The sequence below is a fragment of the Hippoglossus hippoglossus genome, chromosome 6 (assembly GCF_009819705.1).
Source record: "Hippoglossus hippoglossus isolate fHipHip1 chromosome 6, fHipHip1.pri, whole genome shotgun sequence".
Lineage (NCBI taxonomy): Eukaryota > Metazoa > Chordata > Actinopteri > Pleuronectiformes > Pleuronectidae > Hippoglossus > Hippoglossus hippoglossus.
Window position 1 is genome coordinate 24,512,348 of NC_047156.1, and position 27,503 is coordinate 24,539,850.

General features: G+C 41.1%; 1 protein-coding gene across 1 annotated transcript; it reads left to right on the plus strand.

Annotated features, from left to right (window-relative positions):
- LOC117763625 (plasma membrane calcium-transporting ATPase 1-like) lies at positions 1 to 26,555 on the plus strand. Its single transcript, XM_034588890.1, has 20 exons — positions 1 to 284; positions 2,974 to 3,171; positions 3,845 to 4,102; positions 4,592 to 4,717; positions 6,164 to 6,367; positions 8,005 to 8,031; positions 10,690 to 10,833; positions 11,623 to 11,837; positions 12,576 to 12,818; positions 13,804 to 14,045; positions 14,126 to 14,363; positions 15,995 to 16,174; positions 16,487 to 16,574; positions 19,363 to 19,469; positions 19,990 to 20,181; positions 21,702 to 21,915; positions 23,612 to 23,823; positions 23,924 to 24,031; positions 24,422 to 24,610; positions 25,503 to 26,555. The coding sequence occupies exons 1-20, from the start codon at positions 89 to 91 to the stop codon at positions 25,884 to 25,886; spliced, it is 3,765 nt and encodes a 1,254-aa protein (XP_034444781.1). The 5' UTR covers positions 1 to 88; the 3' UTR covers positions 25,887 to 26,555.
- Positions 26,556 to 27,503: the final 948 nt, after the last annotated feature.

Below are 27,503 nucleotides of genomic sequence, written 5' to 3' on the forward strand. Positions count from 1 at the left end.
GTCCCTGTAAGGCCAAATCTGCACCGCAGGCCCACCACTGAGTCTGTGTTTGTCGGGAAGGCCTCTGTCGAGCCCCAGAGGAGCAGACATGGCCAATAACTCTTTTCGTGGGTCCAAACACGGCCGACGTGATGACGTTAACCACGAGGCAGAGTTCAGCTGCTCACTGCAGGAGCTGCGCTCGCTCATGGAGCTGAGAGGACCGGAGGCTCTGACCAGGATCCAGAAAAGTTACGGAGACGTTAATGGGCTGTGTACCAGACTGAAGACTTCACCTGTCCAAGGTAAATACAGCTTCTGTGTTTGGTTTGTGTCCTCACTAGAAAGAAAGAAATTAATCTTAAATCAACTCCAGGAAATGAGATCTGCTCCAATATAAATCCAGTGTATTGTTTTCAGTTAGGCCCACAGTGGTATGTGATTTTTTTAGGCCCCTCCATCAGTGACTCACGGACCCCTCTCCCCCAGTGTGGACACTGTTAAACTAACAGAGGACATGTAAAGCCTGGCTCCAGGGACTGTTGACTGCGATGGTCAAAGTCGACCATGACCTGCAGCCTCTGTTGATCCTGCTCTGCTCTCTGTCTGCTTCAGGACAATCAGAGATGCACACAGTGGGCTCTACTCCGTTAATAATACGCTTCAATTAAGATAAATTCAAATGCACGGGCATAATAATTTGAGTATTAAGACTACCTAACGGTAAAATATTTTGAGAATAAAGTTGTAATCTTACGAGGACAAAGTGATAACTTTAAGCTACGTGTCTGTGTTGAAATGAGTAATGTGGAGCATCTTGTTAAGTATATAGCAAGTTAAACTATCATGTTCTCACCATTTTTTTAAAAAGTATCTTTTGGCTCATCAGCTCCAAATTATCATAAGTATATTGGAAAGCCTGTGTAGGAGTCTATTTTGAAGAGAAAAATCACACAGACTTTGAGGAAAGTGCCTCTTCAGCGGAAGAGGAAATGTTTGGTCGTGGTCACCTGCAGGGCTTTCATTTATTACAGCTGCGTGTTGTTAAGACTGTATCGTTGGTTATATCTGTGTGATATTTAAAGGCTTATCAAGATTTCAGATCTGGAAGGAGAGCAACACCTCTCTTCTGCTTGCTGGTAATTCAAAATTATAATGTTTTAATCTTTATACTTGTAATAAAGATAGCACATGTATTACAAATCAGGAAGGGATAATTTTGTGTTATTATCATATACTTCATTCCATACACTCATTGGTTTTAGTTCATTCCTGTAAAAGTTGATCTATCGCAGTCAGTATTAGTGAAGCTTTATTGTTTCGGTGAAGTTGTGCAATGATTTCACAGTGGCCCAGTGTGTCTCTGTGGACTAAATGTGTTTCTCATACATCTGCCCTTTGACATTTTTCTACTCATCATTAATTCATTCAGTCTGTCCGTCTTGCACACGTTCAGTAAACACTTTCAGCATCTCGACACCCCGCTGACAGAGAGAAGGAAAATGTCAACAGCAGCTTGAAATCGGTGGAAAATCCATGGCGCTGCTTTACTTCTCTGTGTCTCTGGGCTGACAGCCTAGAGGGGGGGTAGACCCTTCCACATTCAGTCTAATCCCAGTGAAAAGAAAGTCCTGAGCATGTTTCGTTTTCCAGACAGCATTGAGAGAAGGGTTTGGTTAAACCCCGCCGAGAGCGAGCGAGTCAGTTGCAGTGGTGTGGCAGCTGCTGTGTGTCCAGAGGGAGCAGCTGAGCGCGTCCCGACACGTTGCTCTGCTCCACAGAGGAAACCTGTCTGCTCCCTGCTCCCACACAACTCCACACTGCTGCAGACACACAAACACCCGGCATCAGAAACCACTGTCAACCTTTCTTCAAATTCACATTCAGGGAATTAACTCGTGGTTTATTTAAATACATTTTGATGCACCTCACATTGCCTTATCTTAAACTACATTTAGAAAATTTCTTGTAAGACTATTTGAGATGTTTTTTGTTCTCAGTGTAGTCTGCTGCACACAGTACTGACTTATAACATTCAGTGACATTGAATCCCATATGTTTCTTCCCATTACCTCTGTTGTTTTCTCCCTGGATTCTTTGTTGCACACAGTTTGTGAGTACACTGTTCACACAGTGGTTTGAATCTTCTTGGAAAGTTACAGTCTTCATTCGCACACAATGTCAGAGCTCATAGGTTGGATCGTCTTGACACTTTGTGGAGCTCTGGGAACCTATTAGCAGCTGGGTAAAATAATATCCCCTGAAAGAGTTACAAAGCAAATTACTTTTTCCTGGAGAAATTAAACTTCAGTCTGTGACATTAAAAGTACATCAACCTCAGAAGGATGTATGCAGGACAATAGCAGCACTCGACAGAAACAGACCTGCAAAGATGCTGACTTCTCTCTCTCAAGATGTTGCACCCTTCCAACAATGTATCAATGCAACATTTCAATTTTTATTTTTTGACTGTGACTTTTAGACAGTAATATATTTTTATGCATGTAATGATGTCCCAATTAAAGGTAGAGCTGACATTTTCAATTCAGGTTCAGGTTTGTAGAGAACACCTGCAACAATAATAGGCTATAAGATTTTGTCGGGTACCGAATAAAATCCTGGACTCTTTATTTCCATCATCTCGTCTCTGATGTTTGTGCATATATTTAACCTTTTCTTGGTCACATGAATATTTGTGTATCTAACACCTTAGAAAAACATTTAAATTGTTGCATAATTGCATCTTGTAAAAGCTGTGTGCAGAGTACACCGTACAACATAAGATTGTAAAGATGGAGAAACTGGAGGTCTGTGGCGTTAAATCAGTGTCATTGAATAATCTGTCTCAATTTCATCCCACAAATATGAGCCTTATAAATATATGACTAATATTTGTGTTTACAAATATGAAATCACCTGCAGTGAGTGTTATTGAGGATCAACAGATGTCAGGAGAAGGACGTGCTGATGTTGTGTTTGTGTCTCCTGATGCAGGTTTAGATGGAAACTCTGACGACATCAACAGAAGGAAAAAGGAGTTTGGACAGAACGTAATCCCTCCTAAAAAGCCAAAAACCTTTTTGCAGTTAGTGTGGGAAGCCCTGCAGGATGTCACGCTCATCATCCTAGAGGTGGCAGCCGTCATTTCACTTGGCCTTTCTTTCTACAGACCGCCAGATGCTGAGAGACAGAGTGAGTTGATCTTTACATCTTAGATAAATATATTTTCTGATATGAAAAGTACATGATGCCTAATACATATTACTAATGTCTTCCATTGAAATAAAAACTACTATATTAACATTGGTCTCTGCTTAGTTACACTTTAGTCTAGCTGCCCTGCAGAGCAGCTGCCTCAGATTAAAGTATAACTAAAATCTAAAATATAATACAGCTCAACCGGAGAATGTAACTCTGCTCGTTTCGTTGACTACCTCCATTCCATTCCTGTTTTCTGTTAATGTGCTTGTGTTAGACGCCAGATATGGCAGCAGCAGTACATCTGCATTTATTTCAGGGTCACTTCAAATAAAAACCTGAGGGATCCTTCAGGATTTGTTTTTACACTTTTGTGGTGATTCTGTAGGTTTTATAGGTCAGTGCTGTCTTGTCAAGAGACCTCCTCACCCTACGAAAAGCTGATATTTCAGGAAACCAGCTTTTTAAAGCAGACCACTGACCCGGCAGGATTCACATGATCTGGGTCATTATCTTCATCAGTCATTTTAAATCAAACCATACATACCTATCACTCCTTAGAATTTAGAAACCTCCTAAACCTCCTGTCAGGCTTCACTGCTGAAGTGTGTGAAGAAGCAATGGAACATCTAACTAACATTTAAACACTGTTGCTGCCCCTGCTCAGACTGTGGCAGTGCGGCTGGCGGCATGGAGGACGAGGAGGACTCGGAGGCTGGGTGGATCGAGGGCGCTGCCATCCTGCTGTCCGTGGTGTGCGTGGTCCTGGTGACGGCCTTCAATGATTGGAGCAAGGAGAAGCAGTTCCGCGGCCTCCAGAGCCGCATCGAGCAGGAGCAGAAGTTCACTGTGGTCCGAGGCGGACAGGTGATCCAGATCAATGTGTCCGAGATCGTGGTTGGAGACATTGCACAAGTCAAATATGGTGAGAGAACAATAAGCATGTAGAGTAAAGTTTATGCTGTGTGATGATTACAGCTGGATATCAAACCTTTAAATACATAATCTGGATCAGGCAATCTTTTATAAAGATAATTCCTGATCTAAATCATCATTTTGCAAGTTTTGTTTGGTGATGTTTTCATTTATTCTTCAAAGTATAGTTGCTAATACACCTTTTTCACAATAGGCCTAGAAGAGGCCCTGATAGAATCTATTGATGTTTCATTTCTGAAAGGTCCAGGGTGCAGGAGGATCTATTGATAGAAATGTGATATAATATTCAGAATAATACGTTTTTTGTTTGTGAAAAAACAATAAATGGTGTGTTATAATTAGTTTAGTTTAAGTGACCATGTCCTCTTCCACGGAGTACACCATGTTGTACCTGTATTTGCTCCAGTCAACAATTTAATGATGATGTAACATTATGACCTGATGACCTGTTCTCACAGCGTACCTCTGTGTCTCCCAGGTGACCTTCTCCCAGCTGACGGCATCCTGATCCAGGGCAATGATCTAAAGATCGACGAGAGCTCTCTGACCGGAGAGTCCGATCATGTCAAGAAGAGCGTCAGTGAAGACCTCATGATGCTGTCAGGTGCTTCATTCACATCGAATTATAAATTAACTGTACATTCACACGCTCCTCGGAAGGTCCCATTTCCTGAGTTGTGAAGTTGTTGTTCCGACTTCAGCGTGTTCGGGTGCTTTGAAGTTCCAATATTCGCGTAGTAAAAAAGATCAAAGAAAAAGATCAGTTGTGACAGACATATAAATAATTTAAAATGAATGCATGTTGATCATAAAATCATCTGTACTGGTGAAAAAATAGTATAGATGCTTGTGAGCGATGGACATGGCAAGTGACAAGCGCAACATTCCACAAGTCCAAATTAAAAGCTACTATTTAGAGTTGATTTTGAAATCAGGAGGAACAAATCTTTCTGATAATACCCACACCACATGAACGCACAGTAAGTTGTGACCTCAGCTCTCATGAGTCAATTTCCGCTTTTGATTTTTCTTCTGCTGAGTCTGAGCTTCCCTCTGACTGAACATTCATCCCATATTGAAATAACACAACTTAGAACCAAAGTGACCTTTCTTATTTAAGCAGCCTGCAGCCACACTGACTGAACATGGCTCCTTATTCATGATAATTTGCTCATTGGTTTGTTCTATGTGCGACACAATCACATCCTATCCAAGCTTCTGCCAACAACATCAGCAGTCTGGAGCCTGGTAGAAGATTACAGGCATCTTGTGAAACGTGCCATAAAGCTGCCTTCTTCTTCTAGAGTGGCTCTCGAGTGTGCTTGTTATAGAGTTGGCGACAGCTCCTACTACAGTGTCGGAGAGTAATAGCAACTGCTACACACACAAACACAATGGAATTAATTTGTCCGTACATGCGCAGAGTAAAAAATGTGGACTTTGTGCACACAGGTCGCTAGGATGGTGTATTATGGCCATTGTAGTTTTTTTTTTTTTTTAATGAGGATCAGTGGACAAATAAATTATGAAATTCTGACATTAAAGTCATAAATGTATGAGAGAAAAAAATCATGTAATCAAAATTACAACATTTTAGTGCATCTGTAACTACAACCATGTAAGACAGATGTAAAGATACTGCAGGTTATGTCTACAGGCATTTCAAATGGAATGTGTGGTACAGCAGGACATAACACAACAGACCAAAGTTATCAGATCAGATCAGTGTGTTGTTTTCTTCTGAATGAGTTTCTTCTCATGCATTTGTGACTTTAATAACCCCCTTCTCCATAATATATATTTTTTTTACATTTTATTTTTACAGTGGACCTAATGCAGTTACATATGCAGCAGTGACCAGGAGTTTAAAAGATGTCACATAAGTTTGTCACATAATACTCATCTCTCTCTCTCTCTCTTAAGGAGACACAGAGATGTGAATGGACCCTTGTGACAGAGATGACCGAAAAAACAAACAGAAACAGAAATAACAATGGTGTACATCCTCGTCCTCTCTCTCTCTCTCTCTTTCTCTCGCTCCCTCTCTCAGGTACCCATGTAATGGAGGGCTCTGGAAAAATGCTGGTCACCGCTGTAGGCGTGAACTCTCAGACTGGCATCATCTTCACACTGCTCGGCGCTGGTGAGGAAGGTGAGGGCGAAGGTGACGAGAAGGCTGAGAAAGAGAAGAAGAAGAAAGAGAAAGAAAAGAGGAAAGAGGAGCGGAAAAAGAAGGAGAAGAAGGACAAGAAAAGTAAGTTGAGCATATGAAGGGGAGGTGTTTCACTTCAGCTGGTGCAGTTCGGTCTTCACTTCAGTACATCTCTGTGTCTGAGATGTACTTATCTCCCTCTCATTATCACACATGCATTACACCAGTCTATCCATGGAGAGAGGTAGCAGCGATCCAATCTGACACACACAGATTCACTCATCCACACCGACTCTGAGAAATGAACATCAAGATGGTTTTTTTATTGGTAGTCATGTGGGCTTGTTGCAGAGACCAAACACTGACAAGGAAGTACAGCTGAACAGAAGCAGCTTTAGGGCACGGTCACACATAAACGACTGTAGCAGTGGCAAACCGTCGCCTCCTGTTCAGTTCCTTGCTGTGCGAGCGACGGAACGATTACAACATTTGCTCCCTCTGGTGAAGCAAATCTGCTGCGTGGCTTCCCGCGGAGTTGAACTTTGGTAAACTTTGACCGGCAATGTCACAGCCTCAACCCATAGCAATGACGTTTGTGTGGTTGACCCCACGTCATAGGATGTAGTCTCAATAGTGAGCCAAGGTGGAGATGATCCTGATATCAGCCAGTGCTTTATGATGTCGGACATCAAAATTATAAACCGTCTCACAAAATAGAGCCACTGAGTTGAGAGACAACTCTACAAACATCAACCACCACAACCTCAAACGGACAACAGCAACTGATTGCCGTTTGCGTCACATCCTGCAGTGCCCACATTCAGCAAGCAATGACACGTAATTTGACTGGGCAGGCAATTATCATTTATGTATGTGTGACTGTGCCTTTAGATTGGTGGCCTGGCCAAGGGTCTGCCTTTTCAGAATAAGGACTAGATGCAGAATATCCCTTGTATGTTTGAAGTTGCTGTGTTGGGTCAATGCAGATTTCCAAAAACATTTCAACAGCAGAGTATTTGTATGTCTTTGACTATTATGGATCCCTAAGGGGACATATGGGCTAAAAAAAAAGATTAAAGTTTCTGGTGCGTGTGATATCTGTCAAACCACAGTGCATTTCGGCTTGTCTTAGCTAGTCAAACCAGGAGAGGACCATTTTTGTGTGTATTGATTTTGGGGACTCTGTATAATACAGTGTACAGCAGTGATGCTACTGAATATTTTGTAGTATGTGTTTTTGGCGTTGCACTTTGTAGACGGTCCCTGCCCACTTGTCTCACTGCCAGCTGTGCATTAAGACCAATGGTTTTCCTCCTGATCACATTTCTGCTTCTTTTGATGAAAATAAATCTGGTTGTGTTCATTACTCTGATTGGAAGGAGGCTCACTTGTGTTTCAAAGATGCTTTGTTTATTGAGATATTGATCCGTAAAGTCTGAATCTGTGAATATCTTCCCAACTTTACCACATAACTCCTGTACTGTCATTTCCACACAGAAATAAAGCAAGCTGAAAAGCATGTGGTCTGACAGATATCTGAGCTGCGCACAAGAAAAAGTATTGCGTGCGCACTAGAAAGTTTCTGGTCTCGACCAGAAGGTTTCACCTTTCCCCCCCCCCCCATGTCCCCTTAGGGCCCTCGTAGATTCTAATAAATCTCTGGTGTTTTTAATCTTGTATTAATGTCTCATTGTATTTGTATAAATAACTTATGGCTGCTGCATGTTTTTCTTCTACAGGTAAAAAAGACGACAAAGGCAAGAAAGGTGAGCAGCATATCACAGCTTCAGTACTGTCAGTTATCACACACGACTCTGTGAGTGAATGTGAAGCTTCAGCTCAACTTTCCATCAGTAACATAAGGTGAGAGGATGACAGGCGGCCATTTGTCTCTCAGTCTACTCTTAAGCTCAGGTGTGAGATCATCAGTAACAGTCTGAATACTGTCTGAATATAAAGTACATTTTTACCCAAGAACTCTGTGAATGCAGCGCCCATTTGAGACCTGAGCTGCAATTTGTAGTAGATAATTATCCCAGCAAGCATTTCACATCAGTCATCTGTGATGGTGATACATCAGTCAGATAATGATATATGTGAGTATATTTTTATAATGATAATAATATACTCACATACATACTTAGTTTTGGTTGTCTGAAGGAGTGACGTTATAGAAGTGTATGTTGGCTGTTTGATTAGGAGACTGTTGTCTAGGCGAGACTGAAAAATTACAGATTATTTCTGGAAAGTGATGGATTGTTGCAGTTGCTGCGAAACAAGTCAATCAAAAAACAATCAAGGGCCGTGGCCAGAGGGGGCACTGGCCTGAACTCTGATTGGCCCCTTGAAGTCCCTTGAAGTAGAAAAATCCTAAAACCACCACTGGTTCCGATCAGACTGGTCAAAGATCCTACCGGGGACCATGGTTCTTAAGTGGATTCAGCAGTCAGTCTGTGGTGAGCTCACATTTCCTGGTCCCCTGGCAGGTTCTCTCACTTCCTTCCCCTGTGGGCCCACATGGTGCAGTGTGCGTCCCTGCGGTCTGAGCAGCAGCAGGTGCTCCTGACTCGGTTGATGGTGATTAGGTCCAAGCAGATTATCGGCCTTAAGCTCGGCAGCTGCTTTCTTCTCCTGCCTGCTGCTGCTGCCTGCCTGTCCACTAATAACCTCATTACTGAGCTGGGATCAGCACGCTCTCACACACACTCACACACACTCAACACACACACAGATATCCTCACTCTGTCAGAGAGCTACAGTGTGTGTTACAGACAGAACAGATAATGTCAGTTACTTGGTTAGTGTGTAACTTGGACTTCTGCTCTGACTCATACATACTGATGGAAGTTCACCAACACAGTACAATAAACCCAAACTGGGAAAAGACAAACACCACTTACATGTTGACCCACAATGTTGTGGCCCCGCCCCTTTACCGGTCATGTTGTCACATGCTGCATCTCAATTCGGATACTTCAGTCAGTACACGTACATGTAGTATACTGTGCACATGGTACACACACCAGCGCAGTGTGTGAATTCTGAGGGTGACGTTGTCCCAGATAAAACTTGACCATGATTGTCACCTGCCAAGATGGCTGCAGATTGTTTAATTTTTTAATCTGGTCCCCTGTTTCATGCAACCTGGGAATTACACCTGTTGTTGCCTTTTCACAGGTTTGACAATATGGGCCCTCCCTTCCCATTATGTAGCAACAATGGCAACCATTGAGGGTGTCCTGTGCAGTTTCACATTCACGTTTTGAGGCGTTCATGCTGCTGTGCATGTTACAATAACTATCAGAGTGATTGCACTCGAAAAAGGAAAACAGAGATACACAGACTTTGAATAATGACTCTAGGTTGTAGAGGTTAACAGAATATCACTAATGTGAAGTTCACTCTACATAACTGTAGGACTGATTTCCTACTCATCAACACATGGAGACTAGAGATGAAATGGTGTGAACATTTTGTGTCACGATTATAGTGGCCAAAATTGTCATGGTTATCATTATTATTGCTGTGTTCATAAATGTGCTGAACATTTTCAAAACACAAACTGAAATAATTTCACCAAGATTTATATTTAAATAATATATATGTTTTCTGTGAAGATAGCAATAATATTTTAATAATTCATCGGAGCAGAGGAGAGAAGATTGACAACTCATTACGTTAAGTGCACACGTCGACCCCAAGTGTCAGAGTCAGTACAAAATATTACCATTTCTTAAACACGCACAATTTGGCGACAGTGGATGTTAGCTATGGGCAAAGTTACAGCCCCCACCTGCCTGCCCTTCTACCACCCTTCTACCATGTTTTTACAACACACAACAAATGCACATTGCTTGCTGCGCCTGCATCTTGGAGACTTGCTGACACATTATCACAGGAATCAAAGTTTGAAATGGTTCAACTACCACAACCATGAAACTGGAAACCTTTTCATCCCTACAAGAGACTCCCTGGTGCATTGCAGACATCTGCAATCACTGATCAATTACCATCATTTCTACTTTTTAGAGTTTTTTAAAGCTCACGATACATCAATGAAATTCAATCTTTTTTGCAGATATTTTCTATTTAATGTTTTCCGGTCAATTAAATGAAAGGAACTATCTGTCCCTTCCGATGTAACCTTTTAATGTGAAACATCTGCAAGAAGGGTTGATTTCTTTGCCTGCAGCTTAAAAGCAATTGACAAACAGCAAAATAAAAGGAATTCTTTTATCCGTTATTATTATGTGGCTGCTGCTTAAGACTCGACCATTTTTTGACGACTGGCTTTCATGTGAGAATATTGTAGCCAAATTAAAATAAAATTGTCTTGACTTAATTTAAAACAATACGTCTCAGCCTGTGTGGAGATTTGTGTCTTAACAGATAAAGGTCTCACTGACTTCCTGTGTCCTCTGCAGGGAAAAACAAGGATGGAGCCAATGTGGAGATGCAGCCGCTCAACGAGGACGAAGAACCAGACAAGAAGAAAAACCTGCCAAAGAAGGAGAAGTCGGTCCTCCAGGGGAAGCTGACCAAACTGGCTATGCAGATCGGCAAAGCAGGTGCGAACAGCTAGAATCAGATGAATGAGGAACAGTGTGTTTGAGAGTGAGTGCCTGAAAATTAAAGAAAAATAGAGTGACACATATTTAGTTCTGCCCTCAGGACCAACAAGTTCCATGCTTCAGCCAGCTTGTTGGGAGAGATGATCACTCACAAAAACTGTAAAAAAGTCCTTGCAGCCTTGTGTGTTTTGGAGCAGTGATGATTATTGCATGTCACAACCAGAAGACCCAAATGTCCTCTATATACTTTTTCGTCTTCTGCCTTCCACCCACCATTAAATCAAATCACTTACTCCGGTTTGTCAGTGGAGGAAATCATGTTTGAGAGAGATGATTTTTTTGTGAATTTATTTGAAGACACATTAGTGAAAAGTGCTGGTTGAAAGGTGAATTGGAAACACCACACTCCCCACAGAGAGGATCTGCGACAACACTGGTGCACATGTGTCATACATGATATATTGAAGATGTGCTGGACAAAGCATTGTAAAACAATGGGATTAATGAACCTGATAGATGACATGTTTTGTTGTTGTGCATTATTTGCCTGTAGGGACATACAGCCAAAGTATGTAGAAGCTGTCTTATTTTCTGTAGTTTGGACTTCATCCAACACAAATGACAACAAACAATCAGAAAACTACAACATGTCATCACAATTTCTTCTTTTACTTCTGGTACTTGATTAATATAAGCACAGAATACTTTTTCACTGCTCCTCACTGTGCTTAACTTACTCACTGTGTCCCTGTCTCTCTGCGTCTCTCTGTCCGTCTTTGTCCTCAGGTCTGTTAATGTCGTCTCTCACCGTCCTAATCCTCATCACTCGCTTCGTGATCGACACCTTCTGGATTCAAGGGGTTCCCTGGGCCAATGAGTGTATGCCCATCTACGTGCAGTTCTTAGTGAAGTTCTTCATCATCGGTGTGACAGTGCTGGTCGTGGCCGTGCCTGAAGGTCTCCCTCTGGCTGTCACTATCTCCTTGGCCTATTCAGTCAAGGTCTGTTTCCAGAAGGGGTTGGGAAATCTTTATCCTATTGTGGGGCCATTTCAATGTTTTATAAAACCCTTTTTGGCTTATACTTAATTATTGAACACATATGTCACACTGACCTTTCTGATGAAATGGCTGAAACTGCTGCTCTTTTTTAACATATCTGATGTCAGGTGGTAGTGATGATGATGATGCTCACAGCTGGTTTTAGCCATATCAATTTGCTCAGAAAAATTATCACCTTTGGTAGCTCCATGCATGGTTTGCAAAGAAAACACTATCCCTCTTATATGCAATTATATAGCCTGTCACTCTGAACTTTTACAGTCTGCGTGTGCTGTTTTTCAGTTTGTTTGACTGTTAACAGGATTATGCAGAAACTGATATTATTGAAACTTGGTGGAAGAATGGGACATGGGTCAAGGAAGAATCCATTCACTTTTGGAGCTGAATTGATCCACTTTTCTTTTCTTATTTCTTTAATATTGTGAATTTCTCAAGAAATAATGCAGAGATCTTGATGTTGAAGATCTCTGCATGTGAGGTTTTTCACAGGCTCTTATCAAAATCATTTTAATGTTAAAGCACTCAGTGGGTGAACATTATTATTTATTCCCCTTGGTTGTAGCATTGAACTTTCGAGAAATGTACATGTGGGCTCATTTGACCCTCTCCATACAATCCTTTTTATTGTAAGTGTCTCGTAAATTAAGACTTGGGTAACGTTGCTCTCCTCTTTTTCAGAAAATGATGAAGGACAACAACCTTGTCCGCCACCTAGACGCCTGTGAGACGATGGGCAACGCCACAGCCATTTGCTCCGACAAGACAGGTACACTAACTATGAACCGCATGAGAGTGGTGCAGGCCTACATCGCAGGATCCTACTACAAAGAGGTGCCGGAGCCGAGCAAGATCCCTGCCAAGATACTGGACCTGCTCATCCTGGGTATTGGGGTCAACTGCGCCTACACCACCAAGATCATGGTGAGCTGTAAAAATAGCTTTCCATTCAGGGAGCTCTGTGATTTACGCATTTGGCTGAGAGAGCAGGCTGGTTTGGAGAGATGCCAGATAGGCTCAAGACTCATCTGATCACTGCCTCCAAAATCCACTGCTCAAAGCACAGAGGACACAAACAGGTTCAACGGCAAACAGTCCCAACAAGAGATTTCTTTATAAGTTTCCTTCAGATGGTCATTAGCATTTATTTTTATCATCAATAAATCTGAGTTGTTTCATGTATCAGCATTTCCCAAACTGTGGTGTGTAACTGTTAAACACAAGGTTCATGACATGATGAGCAAAAATAGATTAGTTAGTTAAAACATTACAGCTACATCAAATGTAGGTGGGTTTTTTTCAAGCTAAAAGTACTCAAAAGTCAAACAAGCTGTGACAAGGGGTTGCAAGAAAGCAATGACTGGCTATAAAGGGGTCTTTAGTTGAAAAAGTGGAAAACCATGGTCAAAAGACATAAAAAAATACCCCTCACACTTTCCAAATCCAAAGGAAACGTGAATCAATGTCTAGTTTTGTCTCAGTAACACAACGCTCAAAACACGCTATTGAGTTCACTGAACATCCTCACATTAGAGAGGGTGGGCCCAGATAATATTTTTTGGACAAACAATAAGTTGCATAATGTATAAACCATAATAAGATTTCTTCATAAAAAACATTAAATAATTCATTGGCTCATCAATCCAATCAATTAGCAGACTTGGATTCTGATAACAGTGAGCAGGCTCTTGTCTGAGCACAAGTTGTTGAGGGGAAGGAAATATAATCTAAAATATAACCTGGAACTAGAAAGAACCTAAGATTTTATGTTTGCTAAAAGATGAATCTCATAGCTGGGGCTGTTTTGTCGTTGCTATAATGTGCTGATGATTTCCAAGTTTGATTTTCACACCATGTAAAGAAACTTGAACGTGCGATTAAACTTCCTTTCTGCTGCTGATTCCTGCAGCCTCCAGAGAAGGAGGGCGGGCTCCCTCGCCAGGTGGGAAACAAGACTGAATGTGCCTTACTGGGACTCACCCTCGACCTGCACAGAGACTACCAGACCATCCGCAATGAGATCCCAGAGGAGAGACTGTTCAAGGTCTACACTTTCAACTCTACAAGGAAGTCCATGAGTACTGTGTTAAAGAACCATGACGGCAGCTACCGAATGTTCAGCAAGGGGGCCTCTGAGATCCTGCTCAGAAAGTAGGTTTCATATTGCTGCTGCTAACAGAGCTCCAGCCTCAGTCAGATGACAATGACATGACTCTGTCCTGTAAATCCAGGTGCTGTAAGATTCTGATGGGCAGCGGAGAAGCCAATGACCTCAAACCTCGGGACCGAGACCACCTGATAAAGAACGTGATTGAGCCAATGGCTTCAGAGGGCCTAAGGACCATATGCCTCGCCTACAGAGACTTCCCCACAGCTGACGGAGAGCCTGACTGGGACAATGAGGTCCAGATCCTCACCGGCCTCACCTGCATAGCTGTGGTTGGCATTGAGGACCCTGTGCGACCTGAGGTACGTCAGCCTCATTAATCCAGAGCTGGACCTCCCTTTAGTCTCACTACGCACGTTGCGTAAGGCTCCGCAAATTTAGCAAGGCCCCGCCTCTCCCCTCGTATCAAAGCAAATGTCTCAGTTAGTCTAGTGTACGTTTGAGCTACGTGCTCTGCGCTGGGAGTGTGTTAATGTGTGTTACTGTGAGCAGCAGCTTATCAGCACCTGTCGATAGTTCGCAGGTGATGCATTTAAGGGACCTTAGGAGGCTACGTACCTACGAATAGCTTCAGAAGGAACGTCTGTAACTGGGTAAGCTACCGAAAATATCCTTGGTTACACCATCATTATTATTATTTGTGCCACAATTATTCAAATGTCTCCACCAGCTCACTGCTTTCACTGAGCACAGTGTTAAAGCCCTATCTTCACGCATAGTCATTGGATCTTTATTAAAAATAGCAATTTTTGTTTCATCTACTTTATTTTTGTTATGACTGTTGGTAGAGTGAGAGTAATTGCCTGTACCATTAAAGTAATATAAGGCTGATTTGGTCATATAGGATCAGCATTATTTCATTTTTGAAATCTGTCCGACAGAAGTCATGTGTGTCCGTGTGTGAATACATCGAAAACAATAGAAGCATTAAGGCTGGCATTGGTATAAGCAACACAGCTACAACTAACAAAACTGACATTGAGTATGTTAGATCGTTTGTGAATGATCAAGCATTGACAATGGTCAATAATATTGGCGGCACCAAGGCGGGGGGCCGCAAATGAAATTCTGCTTGGGGCCCCATGAAGGCTAGGGCCTGGGTCACAGAAAAAATACAGAGTACAGGTCCCTACTCTCAGAACAACTGAGGAAGAGGTTCCTTAAACATTATGATCATGTCTCTTTTGGGTTTGATAATGACCCTTTATAATGGCTCTTCCATGCACATCTCGGAGTAAGGGATACTCCGATTCTGTGCAGATATTTAGGAAGGCCGTAAAGGAAGCCTGTTAGGAGCTGCAGGAGGTGGAGGTCAGGCAGAGACAATCTGTTGGAGGAATGGTGATGACAGTAAATATAATACAGGTGCATGTACATTTTCTCTCCAAATTAGGTTTCTTGTTGGGAGAGTGTGGCAGTGAGGGTGTTCTTGCCAAGACCTTCAGCCATGGTTGTGTTTACAAAGGGTTATAAAATGTCTTTTGAGCAGCATTACTTCTTCAGGGCAGTGACTCACTATTGGAAAGTGATGAGACTAGCTGGTCTGGCCAGGGCCAACTGGTTAGCGTGCTACCTCCAGTAGAATTAAAACCCAGTCAAAGTTAACACAAAGGTAACGTTGGCATTGGTGTTCAGAGTGGTTTCATAGTATCTCTTTTCTTTATTCTCGTAATATAATGACTTTCTTGCTCCTTATATTACAACATAATTACCACACAATATGATTTTTATATATTTTTTGTCAGTATGGCCTTAATACTCCATTGTACTTTCCACTGTTGGAGGCAGCCCTTGGTGATGAAAGGAGTGAAGTTTGATGTTGAACTCACAACCTCTTGCTAGATCGCTAAATAAACAGCTGTTAATGCTAACATTGAACTAACATGAATGTCAGCATCTAACACTCTCTACCTGTTGATGCTGTTCTCATCAGGTACCAGAAGCCATCAGAAAGTGCCAGCGGGCCGGGATCACAGTCCGCATGGTGACCGGAGACAACATCAACACTGCACGGGCCATTGCAGTCAAATGTGGCATCCTGCAACCTGGAGACGACTTTGTGTGTATGGAGGGCAAAGAGTTCAACCGACTGATCCGAAACGAGCTGGGAGAGGTCAGACCAACACACAGTGGACCAGAACACAGCAATGTCTCTCCCGAGTGTACCTAAAGTCTACTGCTGTCTTAACACCCCCTCCACATTTTCCTTTAGCACAATTCTCACCCTCAGGGTTGAGATCTGTTGAATCAAAGAGTGATTTTCCTTCATTTAAATAGTGTAAACATTTTCTCAGCCCTACGAAGGGAGGGAACACACCACTGCTGTAGGGGGCAGCAGCAGCACTTAATTCTGATAATGTGAAATTAAACAAAATGAATGCTTTGTAAGTAACACTTCATAATTGTGTCTCTACATTCTCTGCAGATTGAGCAGGAACGTATTGACAAGATTTGGCCAAACCTGAGAGTCCTTGCCAGATCGTCGCCAACGGACAAACACACTCTGGTCAAAGGTCAGTAACACTCTAACCAGGTGTAGGGGTTGGGGTACAGTACCATTTACACATAAGACACTTTTAAAATGCATTACATAGATATACTTTAACATCAGTAGAAAATAATATTAACCATACAATATGTAACTCCGTACACTGGGGGCCTGTACTACAAAGCGTATCTTTCCGATATCCAGGTGAACTTAACCTAACCATCACATCAGGCTAAGTGGTCACACGAAGCTATCAACTTGTTAAGTCAACTCAGGATTTCCTACTCTAGATATGAACATGTGCATATGAAAGGGGCGGTGTTTTTAACACTTCATATTGGGGTAAATCACCATGGTAACTTATGCTGAATGGCTAACCTGCCCTGAAGCAGGTTAAATTGGAGATAAGAGATCAAGCTGTATAAAAGCTCCACCCACTGACCAATCAATTTCTTTGAAATATGACCTCACCGTTCTTAGAGGATCCCCTGGAGCAAAAATAAATAAATGAATAAAAGGATCCCGTGGAGCTGGGTGTGGATTGTTAGAGTCTCTGAGGAGGAAAAGGGTCTTCAGAGACCCAGAAAATCCTTTGACCTACTCTGATGAGTGTCTTTATATAATATATAGATTTATAGATATATATATAGATATTTATATAGCACATTTACAACAACCAGGTTGACCAAAGTGCTTTACAGGTGTAATGGTACAACAAAAGGACAGTAAAACGTAATACATCATAGTGCAAGTAATACAAATAAAATACAATTATTTATGTAAAATAAATAAAATTAAAATAAAATATAAGATATACGATAAAATGAATAAAATCAGCTGCGATGAAACATAGTCAACTCGAGGAGAAAGCCTGGGAGAACAGGTGTGTTTTTAGTAGTGATTTAAAGTGTGTTAAAGACGGGGCAGATCACGATCACCTCTGGTTACTAGCCTTGTCTGAGGTTTGTCAAGGAGCAGTTGAGTGGCTGATCTCAGTTCCCTAACTGGAGTGTGCATAAAGAGAAGTTCGGATAAGTAAGACGGTGCCAGTCCGTTAAGAGATTTAAAAGTTAAAAGTAAGATTTGAAAAAGGATCCTGTGACAAACAGGAAGCCAGTGTAGGAGGCGCAACATGGGTGTGATATGGTCTCTCTTTATTTTCCTAGTCAGCAGGCGAATGATAAACCTTTGTCAATAGCTGGAGCCGAACAGAACCAAAGACTGTCTGCATCGCTCTACGCTAATTGATGTACTGGGTGTTTTTGCAGCGGGATAACTAGAGTTTCATAATTTCATCCTCTAAGTAGGTTTATTTTATGAAATTAAATATTTATTTGTAATGGGGGAGATAGCTTACAGATTTACCTTGTGACAGCCCCCATCCCTACCTCCTCTCTCTGAGACTCAAACAGTCAACCCTCACAAAACTGAAACCGTACTGTTGTACACTCTCCTTAAAGGGAAGTATAAAACAATGTCTGGTTGGTTAAGTCGATCTCCGCTGCTAACACACCCAGTACATCTCAATCTCTCTCTGTTTCCAGATGCGCCAGATGCATCCTGTCACCAAAATACCAAATGTGCACAGTCACGTACCTTGCGCCATGGTGCACAAAAACAAGTCCATATGTTTTTATTTACTAGTAATGGCCAAGGTTTCCACCACAGTGTGTCGTCAGAGTCAGTGCAGACAGTGTGTGTCAAACTAAAGCTCATTATAGAGGCTAAGTCATGTGAGTGAAATATTTTATCACTCTTGCAAGAGGCTTCTTCAGTTCATTTCAACAGGACTTGTTTCTAATGTACAGATTCAGAACTTGTGGCCCCGAGTAACTTATCTCGTTCCCACACGTTATGTTGTGGCCACGTAATATATTTTTCCCAAATGTCACTAGGAGCTTCGTAACTTACACATTCACACAATCAGAGACGTTTTACCAACTGTTCTTCCTGTATTTAGCAGCTGTAACTGTGTTTCTTTTATTCTGTATAATGTATTTTTTCTCGTCATATTTTCTAACATAACAGTTCGATCCTCGTTGTAAAATGCACGGCACTTGTCCATGTCGGTGATTGGCCATGAACAGTAAACACATCCCCTTTCATGTGCAGACGCTCAGATCTTGATGAGGAAAATCTGGGTTGACTTAACCAGTTGATAACCAGCTTCATGTGACCGCTTGGCCTGATTGATTAGGTTAAGTTCACCCGGATATCGGAAAGATATCTTGGGTATGTTGAACTTGCTTCGTAGTACAGACACCTAGTTTGATGATGTTGGGAAGCAGAGTGGAATCATGGGACTTGTTGTCTTCACCACCTTGTCCCATAATCCTTTTGAGTCGTGTGGTTCCCCTGTGCGTTTATGTTTTACATTGCAAATGGCAATGAATAGCTGTGATCCATTAAGAGTGATCAATACCAGCAGTGGAAGGTGAAAACAGGCTAGCAGTGTGTTTTTCGTTCGTCATACGTTGTTTGCCCCGGAAGTTATAGCAGAGATGGGCAAAGCTGATATGGTGCAATTAAAAGGCGTCCAACATGAAACTTCCAGTTACCTAAAAAACATTTTGCAACATTTTTGACAATGTAAGTACCCAAGTCAACAAAATGTATAACATAGGTCTAGTTGTTTTAAGACATTTAAATGAGGAATTATTACACATTATATCTTAATAAAAAGATTTAATAGCAAAAAAAAAGTGATAAACAGCAGAGAAAAACAAGATTGTAGCTGATGTAAACACACAATCAGAGTCCTGGGACACGTCTTCCTCATTTGATCTGAGACAATCTGAGTGTCGTCCTCTCAGGTATCATCGACAGCACGGTGCTGGAGCAGAGGCAGGTTGTCGCCGTTACAGGAGATGGAACAAATGACGGGCCTGCCCTCAAGAAGGCAGATGTCGGCTTCGCCATGGTAACAACTGTCACTGATATCAAACTGCTGCTTCTAGTTAACTTCTTCACATTCAATGTTTTTTTACAAACATTCATTACAGTTTTTATAAAACAGAAAATAATAGTCAAAAAGATGAGAGGTGATGTAAATTTGTTGATTCATTATAAAATAATCAGATTCATATTTATCTGCTACATTTTGAAGTTGAGTTATAGTTTATTTTAGTTTATACATTCAGGTATATGACATGTTATGTATTTTTAAATGCCAAAGAATTGATCACTCTTTGAATTTAGATTTGATTATAGATTTGACTTTTGGTCTTTACCATTATCATCCATTTGATCAATTGTGTTCAGATAGATTTAATTTATAAATTAAAGATGATCACATCAGTATCCCTCACATGCAGACTGACAGCATGCAGGTACATTCAGGTTCCGGACCAGTAGAAGCCTCAATCTCCTGTTGATGGTCTAAACCTCGGCCCAGGATCAGGTTTAGTCAGGTTTAGTTACCTACGTGTTGTGTTCTGCAGGGCATTGCAGGAACAGATGTGGCGAAGGAGGCGTCTGACATCATCCTGACGGACGACAACTTCAGCAGCATTGTGAAAGCCGTGATGTGGGGCAGGAACGTCTACGACAGCATCTCCAAGTTCCTGCAGTTCCAGCTCACTGTGAACGTGGTCGCTGTCATCGTGGCCTTCACCGGGGCCTGCATTACCCAGGTCAGAGCCAACACACACCAATGCTGTCTGAGGGTCCACCAGAATACCAGTCCATGTTAGAGTTTGTGTTCTCATGTGTTTCCACTCCTACCATCAGAACACCAGCTACACGTTACATTTCCACTGCAGGGAATAGGGTAAATGGTAAATGGTCTGTATTTATATAGCACCTTTCTAGTGCTGATGACCACTCAAAGTACTTTACTGTACATTAAGTTCCTGAGAAATCTTTTTACCTGCAAAAAAGTCCCTGCTCATAGGCTAGTTCTTTTTGGCAGGGGGTTGCAGCACTGAATTGAAAGAGCCTGGTTGGTAGAGTACTCCAGCATTTTATTTCAGCCTATCAATCTCTGCAATAGCTCCAAAAATCTGTTCTGTGTGACTCAATAATCTTATTTTCAAATCAGTAAATCATGATCAACATCAGCATGATCTGAATCTCCTTCATGTTTACTGTTGTTGTAGTGTTGCCCGATTTGTATAACATGATTGGTTGATGAAAAGTCTTTACTTTACTGCCACCTGGTGGACTGGAGTGGAACAGCTTGTTGTAGACATCAGTTGTTTCATATGTCAGCAGGTAAATTTGCAGAATCTCTACCTGGTTTTTAGACCATGGTGGAAACACAGGCAAACAACAGGTTCCAGGTACTTTTGATGGAAACGCTGCTTTTCTTATCACATGGCCATTTAAAACCAAATGGATTCATGTTTTTCTGGTTTTTAGGCTAATTCAGTCCATGCACCAAACAACATTTGAGTAGAAGACTAACAGCAGCTATATGCTATCAGGTCTTATAAAGCATATAACTCAATTTAGAGAGTGAAACTTTATCCATAAATAAGTTAACTTTGATCGAACCTTATTTAGTCATGAATATTTAATGATGTAGAGCTTTTATACAGAAGCTGTAAAGCTTCTATAAAAGAAGATTAGTGTTATTATATTAGTGTTCTAGGCTGTTGTATGCCAGACGGGGCACTGGCCCCAACTGAAATCTTCAGTCTCCTGAAGTGCCCTTGTCTTATCAGAAGGATTTTTTAACTAAATAGTCACTTACTTGCAATACAAAAGTACACAGTGTGATTGACCAAGAAACAATTTTCATAATATATACAACGATGTGAATCAAAGCTACATAGCTAAAAGAACACAAGGAATGACTCAAATGTGGACCTTATTGAATCAGGAATTGTGCATGGATGTTGGACATGTAATTGGCCCCTCTGTGTAAATGTGGCCCCTGATTTAGAAAAATCTTAGATTCACTGCAGACAACATGACATATACAGCATTGAATCAGTGCAACCATTCAAAAGTCAATTTTCAACTCTCATGAAGAAAAATCCCAACCAAAAACCTTTCTGAGATTCATCAAACACTAAATTCGAAAGATAATTTTGATCTGAAGATGTTGATTTTATGCTTTTTTAAATGTATATAATCAAATTATTATAATAAATAGAAAATAAATTATAATATAATGTTATTTAGTCATTTCTACTGTGCATGTTTCCAGGACTCTCCTCTAAAAGCTGTGCAGATGTTGTGGGTCAACCTCATCATGGACACCTTCGCTTCACTGGCTCTCGCCACCGAGCCTCCCACCGAGGCGCTGCTGCTCAGGAACCCATACGGCCGAAAGAAGCCACTCATCTCCCGCACCATGATGAAGAACATTCTGGGACACGCCGTCTACCAGCTGACACTAATCTTCATCCTGCTGTTCCTCGGTCAGTGATCACAACATAGCTTTATGTGGTTCAGAGTTTAGAGCCAATGATCAACATATTTATGCATCATAATAACTGAGACCACTGTGGTGATGGTCTGTTTCCATTCTAGTTGTATAGAAAAGACTCAGATCGGCAGGCTCCCTTCATCTTTTAGAACAAATGTAATATACATACTCAGTCAAAAATTTGCATACAGAATAAAAACACAAAAATACAAACAAAAGATAAATAATATGTAAAATCTAAAATATTTCCCAATTAAATGGCTTTGGAGATGGGAAGTGAATTGTGTGAATTAGGAACCAGGACACTCCTGCCAGAGATCATATGGCTGTGACACAGCTTCTAAGGAGTTGGGAAAGACCTCATTAATCCTTATTATCAATAATCAGTAACATTTTGAAATCAACTCTGATTTGATCAGTTGACATCATTGAGGTTCAGAGGTGACTTTGTTGCTTGGTAAATATTGTGGGGTTGATAAACAAACGCATGCTAATGATCATATAAGCCTATAAAGCTAAGCAAACTGTAATATCTTTATATAGATATGAATACATGCATACACTGACATTATCAACCACTGTATGTAAGGTGTGTAACATAAAATTGCATAACAGAAATTATTTCGGCACTCTTTGCACTATAAAAGGGGAATTCATATTTTTATACCTGGGGCCTATGTTTATAAATGTGGGTGTGTAAATGAATGGTACTTACAAAAACATTTGGAATCGGTCCGGTAGATGCCTCCATCAGCAGCTGCTATACAGGGGCAGTAGCTATAATGTAATCTTATGGGGCGACTGCCACAGTATTAGTCAAATGCTTCATCGTCATTGTTCACATCAGAAAAAGACCCAGCCATAATAGTTCCTCCCAGTAAAATCCATATTCAGAATAATTCAAACTCCTCTCTCCAACTCACGTTTCCACCTCCATTTTTGTCATACGTCAGAGAGAGAGAGAGAGAGAGAGAGAGAGAGAGAGAGAGAGAGAGAGGCCACAAGCAGAGGAGGCACAGTGAGCTGCTGCACGGTTGAGCGAGACAAGGCAAAGCCATGCAAGTTTGTTTGTAAAGCACGTGTTTTATGTTTCCAGACTCTTAGCAAGACCCAGAATAACAATTTGATCCTTTTATAAAGTATAACAACAAACTTTGAGTGGACATTTCACAGACTGTCATAGTTGCCCCATAATATTACATTGCAACCACTGCTGCAATGTTGCAGATGCACAGGTGATGTACTGGACTGAAGTACAAAGGTTTATACCATTCATTTACACAGCCACATTCATGAACATATTGAAAAATACTGGAATTCCCCTCTAAATATATTTGCTGTATTTTTTCACATACGTGAATGTATATCATAATAACATAATATTTATATGTCTATGTTTGCTTATCTTTATTAGTTTTTTTCAGTCCAGTAAGAGATAAATTCATTGTATCTGTAAAAATATCAATAAAGCTTTCCCTGATATTAAAGGGTTTTTTAGCATGGATCAGTGGGTAAATGCCTCAAATATAGTTTGTAAAAATTACATATAACAAAATAACAATAATAGCTGATGTTGCAGTGCATTTTACTCTTTAAATCCCATTAACAGTATTATTTGTAAATGGATGTTGACAAGGAAAAATTGATTTGTACGCCTCTTCAGTAATCATTGTGTCTCTCTCTCCCAGGCGAGACATTGTTCGACATCGACAGCGGCAGGAACACCCCCCTCCATGCACCACCCTCTGAGCACTACACCATAGTGTTCAACACCTTTGTCCTCATGCAGATCTTCAACGAACTCAACGCCCGCAAGATTCACGGAGAGAGGAACGTCTTCGAGGGCGTCTTCAAGAACCCAATCTTCTGCTCTATTGTCCTGGGAACCTTGCTCATACAGGTGAGGGGGGGGGGCGAGGCAGACATCCCACCTGCTCAGGTTCCCAGTATCAAGTGATGAAAGAGTCCCTGTGTGATGTCATGACTTTGTCCTCCTGCAGGTGGTCATCGTGCAGTTTGGTGGTAAACCATTTAGCTGTGTGGATCTGACCCTCGACCAGTGGCTGTGGTGTATTGTCATGGGCCTCAGCAGCCTCCTATGGGGACAGGTGAGAAAGCTTTTGTGATGGTACATCCATCTTTATTTTTATAGTGCATAGTCGATGGGAAATGATAATAATTGATAATCTAACATAAGCAGTAGTGGGAATAATGACCTGGTTCTCATCACAAGAAGTTTCTACCAAAAGTAGTGGTCTCAGGCCCTGTATTGATCTGGTAACATCTGTCGGAGTGATTGGAGCACAAGTGGTCAGTGCTAAGTACACATTCTTACAGCTGTGTGAATGCAAAACCGTCCTGGGCCACAAAGGACCATCTGATGTCCTCTGACCCGCTACAGTTTCACAATGAATCAAAAGTATTGTTTTGCTTCTCAGTCTCAGATCTGTCAGGATGGATGTCAATATAATAAAATATTGTGTTGGTCCCCCTCTCAGCTGGTGTCAAGTGTCCCCACCAGGTGGCTGAAGTTCCTGAAGACAGCAGGCCACGGCACGCAGCAGGAGGAGATCCCTGAGGAAGAGCTGGAGGACATGAATGACCTGGATGAGATCGACCACGCTGAGATGGAGCTGAGGAGGGGGCAGGTGCTCTGGTGCCGTGGTCTCAACCGCATCCAGACACAGGTATATGGTTTCACCTTGTAAGGAAAACCTGGGTTAGAGACTCAGGACATGGAAGTGCAACTTTGTTCAACTCTGACCCAAGCTGCACTGAAGTTTGAAATTGGTTATTTATATTTGTGTCTGACATCAAAAAGTTATAACCAGAACACACCATATCTAAATAAATGAAACAGCAAACAATGTTTATTTCAAGCAGCAGTAAGGCACAAAAAGTTTATCACCATAAAAAAACAAACAGGGAAAAAAAGAGAGCACATACCTCTGCCAAAGCTAACAGCCTGTCTTCTCATGTCAAAAAAGTGAAAAAGAAATTCATGGATTTGCCCATATAGCTGATGCTTTTATCCAAAACTTCCAATAAGTGCATTCAACCATGAGGGTACACACCCAGAACAGCAAGAATCATGTAAGTGCATTAGCTTAAAAAAAGCCAAACTATAAGTGCTACATGTAAGTGTAAGTTTTAATTATTTATATATTTTGTTCATCTTTTTTTTTTAAACATCAGAATATGATAATGGTTATTAGACCATCATCTTCTTAACCAAGGTGCAGTTGGAAGATTTCAATCTTCTTTATCTGGCTCCACTTCCTTCCCAAACTTCCACATCATTTTATGGAAATTGGTTAAGTAGTTTTAGCCTCATCTTGCTGACAGACTGACAAAACGCCAACTTAAACAAGATCTTCGGCAGAGGTAATTAAATTCATACATTTCATTGACAAAGGGTTAATCCCTGTTTACTTTAGTTGGACAAATGTTTGATATATTATAATCCACGATGAGAATGAATCCCAGGAAGAAAAACTCCATAACTTGACTCTTGAATCCAATGACACACCTGGCTCCTCCATCAGACCCTCTGCTGACCATGTCCATCTTGCCTCTCAGATCCGTGTGGTGAATGCCTTCAGAGATAGCGTGTCTCCCTACGAAGGCCTGGAGACGCCCGAGGCTCGCAGCTCCATCCACAACTTTATGAGCCACCCCGAGTTCCGGATCGAGGACTCGGAGCCTCATATCCCCCTGATTGATGAGAACGAGGGCGAGGACGAGGCCCCCACCAAACGGATCTCCATCATTATCCCACCGCCGCTGACTGGACTGTCCAACCTACCGCCGCTCCCGCCCTCGCCCAACCAGAACAACAATGCCATGGACGTTATCACCCCACTGCACAAGGACGCCTCCAGGGCCGGTCTGATCCCATCCAACTCAGCGAGCCTGCCACCGTGTCCAGGGAGCCCCCTGCACAGCCTGGAGACCTCACTGTGAAGCCCCCGTTCCTCAGACTGACTACATCTTGTTGCAGTGGTCCGTCCTGTTTGTACTGTGCTCCTGACTGTGAGAGCTTTGCATCTTCTGAGAGCGGAGAAATTAGACAAAAACAGACTCATCTGATGTTCAGGAGTTCACCAGCTGGTTTTTAGATCCCAGGAAGCAAAAATGTCTCCAGGTGTGTTTGTCGTTGTTTGCTGAGCAGCGGCGGCGGCGGCAGATCCACACAGACTGTTTTCTTCCGTCCTGATGTTTTTCGTCTGTACTTAATCGAACTTTGCAGTTGTTATTTAGGTGAAGTGTGTTTGTGAAGTTGTTGATCAATTATCAGTTTCTATCTGTAAATATCGATGTTGATGTTCAGATGTAGTCAGGGGGTTTGGATCAAATAAGCTCTGATGTGAGCTGAAGATGGCGATCTGAGGATAGATTGTGTCGAGGTTTGTGACTGAAAAGTGTAGAGTCAGTCAGATTTTATGGGGGGGGGGGGGGGGAGTATTCTTACTAATACTTGTGTTTGTAGACAGAAATGTTTAAAGTAAATGTCTCATGTCTGGATTTTATTCTAGTTTTTTGTAAAAAAAAAATGTTTTAGGTGGTTTCAAAAGGTGTAAAACCAAAAGTTATTAAAAGTTGAAAATAAAAACAACTTTGAGAGCAGGGTGTTTGTGGCACAGCTTCACATCAGGACCTGATGATTCATCTTCATATCTGACGTATTAAAACAATTCAAAGGGAAAGAACTGTCAATCAGAGATGATGAGAGCAGAATAGTATTCGAGCAAATCGAAAATGTCATTTATCACACTTAATATGTAGACGTAAATCTTCCGGGTTCACCGAACAAAGGATGACAGAAATTCAATACAAAGAGGCTGCAAGTTTACCCCATCAAATTAAAATTACAGGGATAATGTTTCTTTTTATACAGGTAGTTAAAGGTAAAACCAGACAACCATCATAAAGCAGACTTGGAAAGTTGCTGGATGGGAAGATCTGCATGATGTTATATCATAATGTTGTCATAATGTTATGACAATAAAGTTGTTTTCATTAAAAGAAGAAAAAAGAATAGTGTAATTGTATGTTAAATATATAAATACAGATTAGATTTAAATGTGAATAAGTTGTTGTATTTTTTATGATTTGTTATTATTTCAATAATTACTTCTAAGAGTAAAGTCTAGTTACAAGAAACTGTTATCTGAAAGAAAACCTCATATTTTGACTAACATCCAAATTTTCAAAGAAAACTAAATGAATATGAAAACTTATATTATGACAATAAAGACAATATTCTATGAAAAAAAAAACTTGTATTGCAATTCATTTAATTATATTGTATTAACATTGAAGCCTACTTTATAAACAGCAGTACAGAGTGTACAGCAAAATATAACAAAAGAGGGAAAAGACAAAGAGGAATTTTTACACATGCAATGAATAAATAAATAAGTTACTTTTCAATTAATTATCCAAATAAATACATCTTAACTTTAATTATTTATTCAGGCTCCACAAAAAAAAAAAATTTCAGTCCTAAAATAACTACATATACCTCTTTTACTGCTTTCGTTATCTTACTTTCTTTATTCGTTCAATACCTTTGTTAAT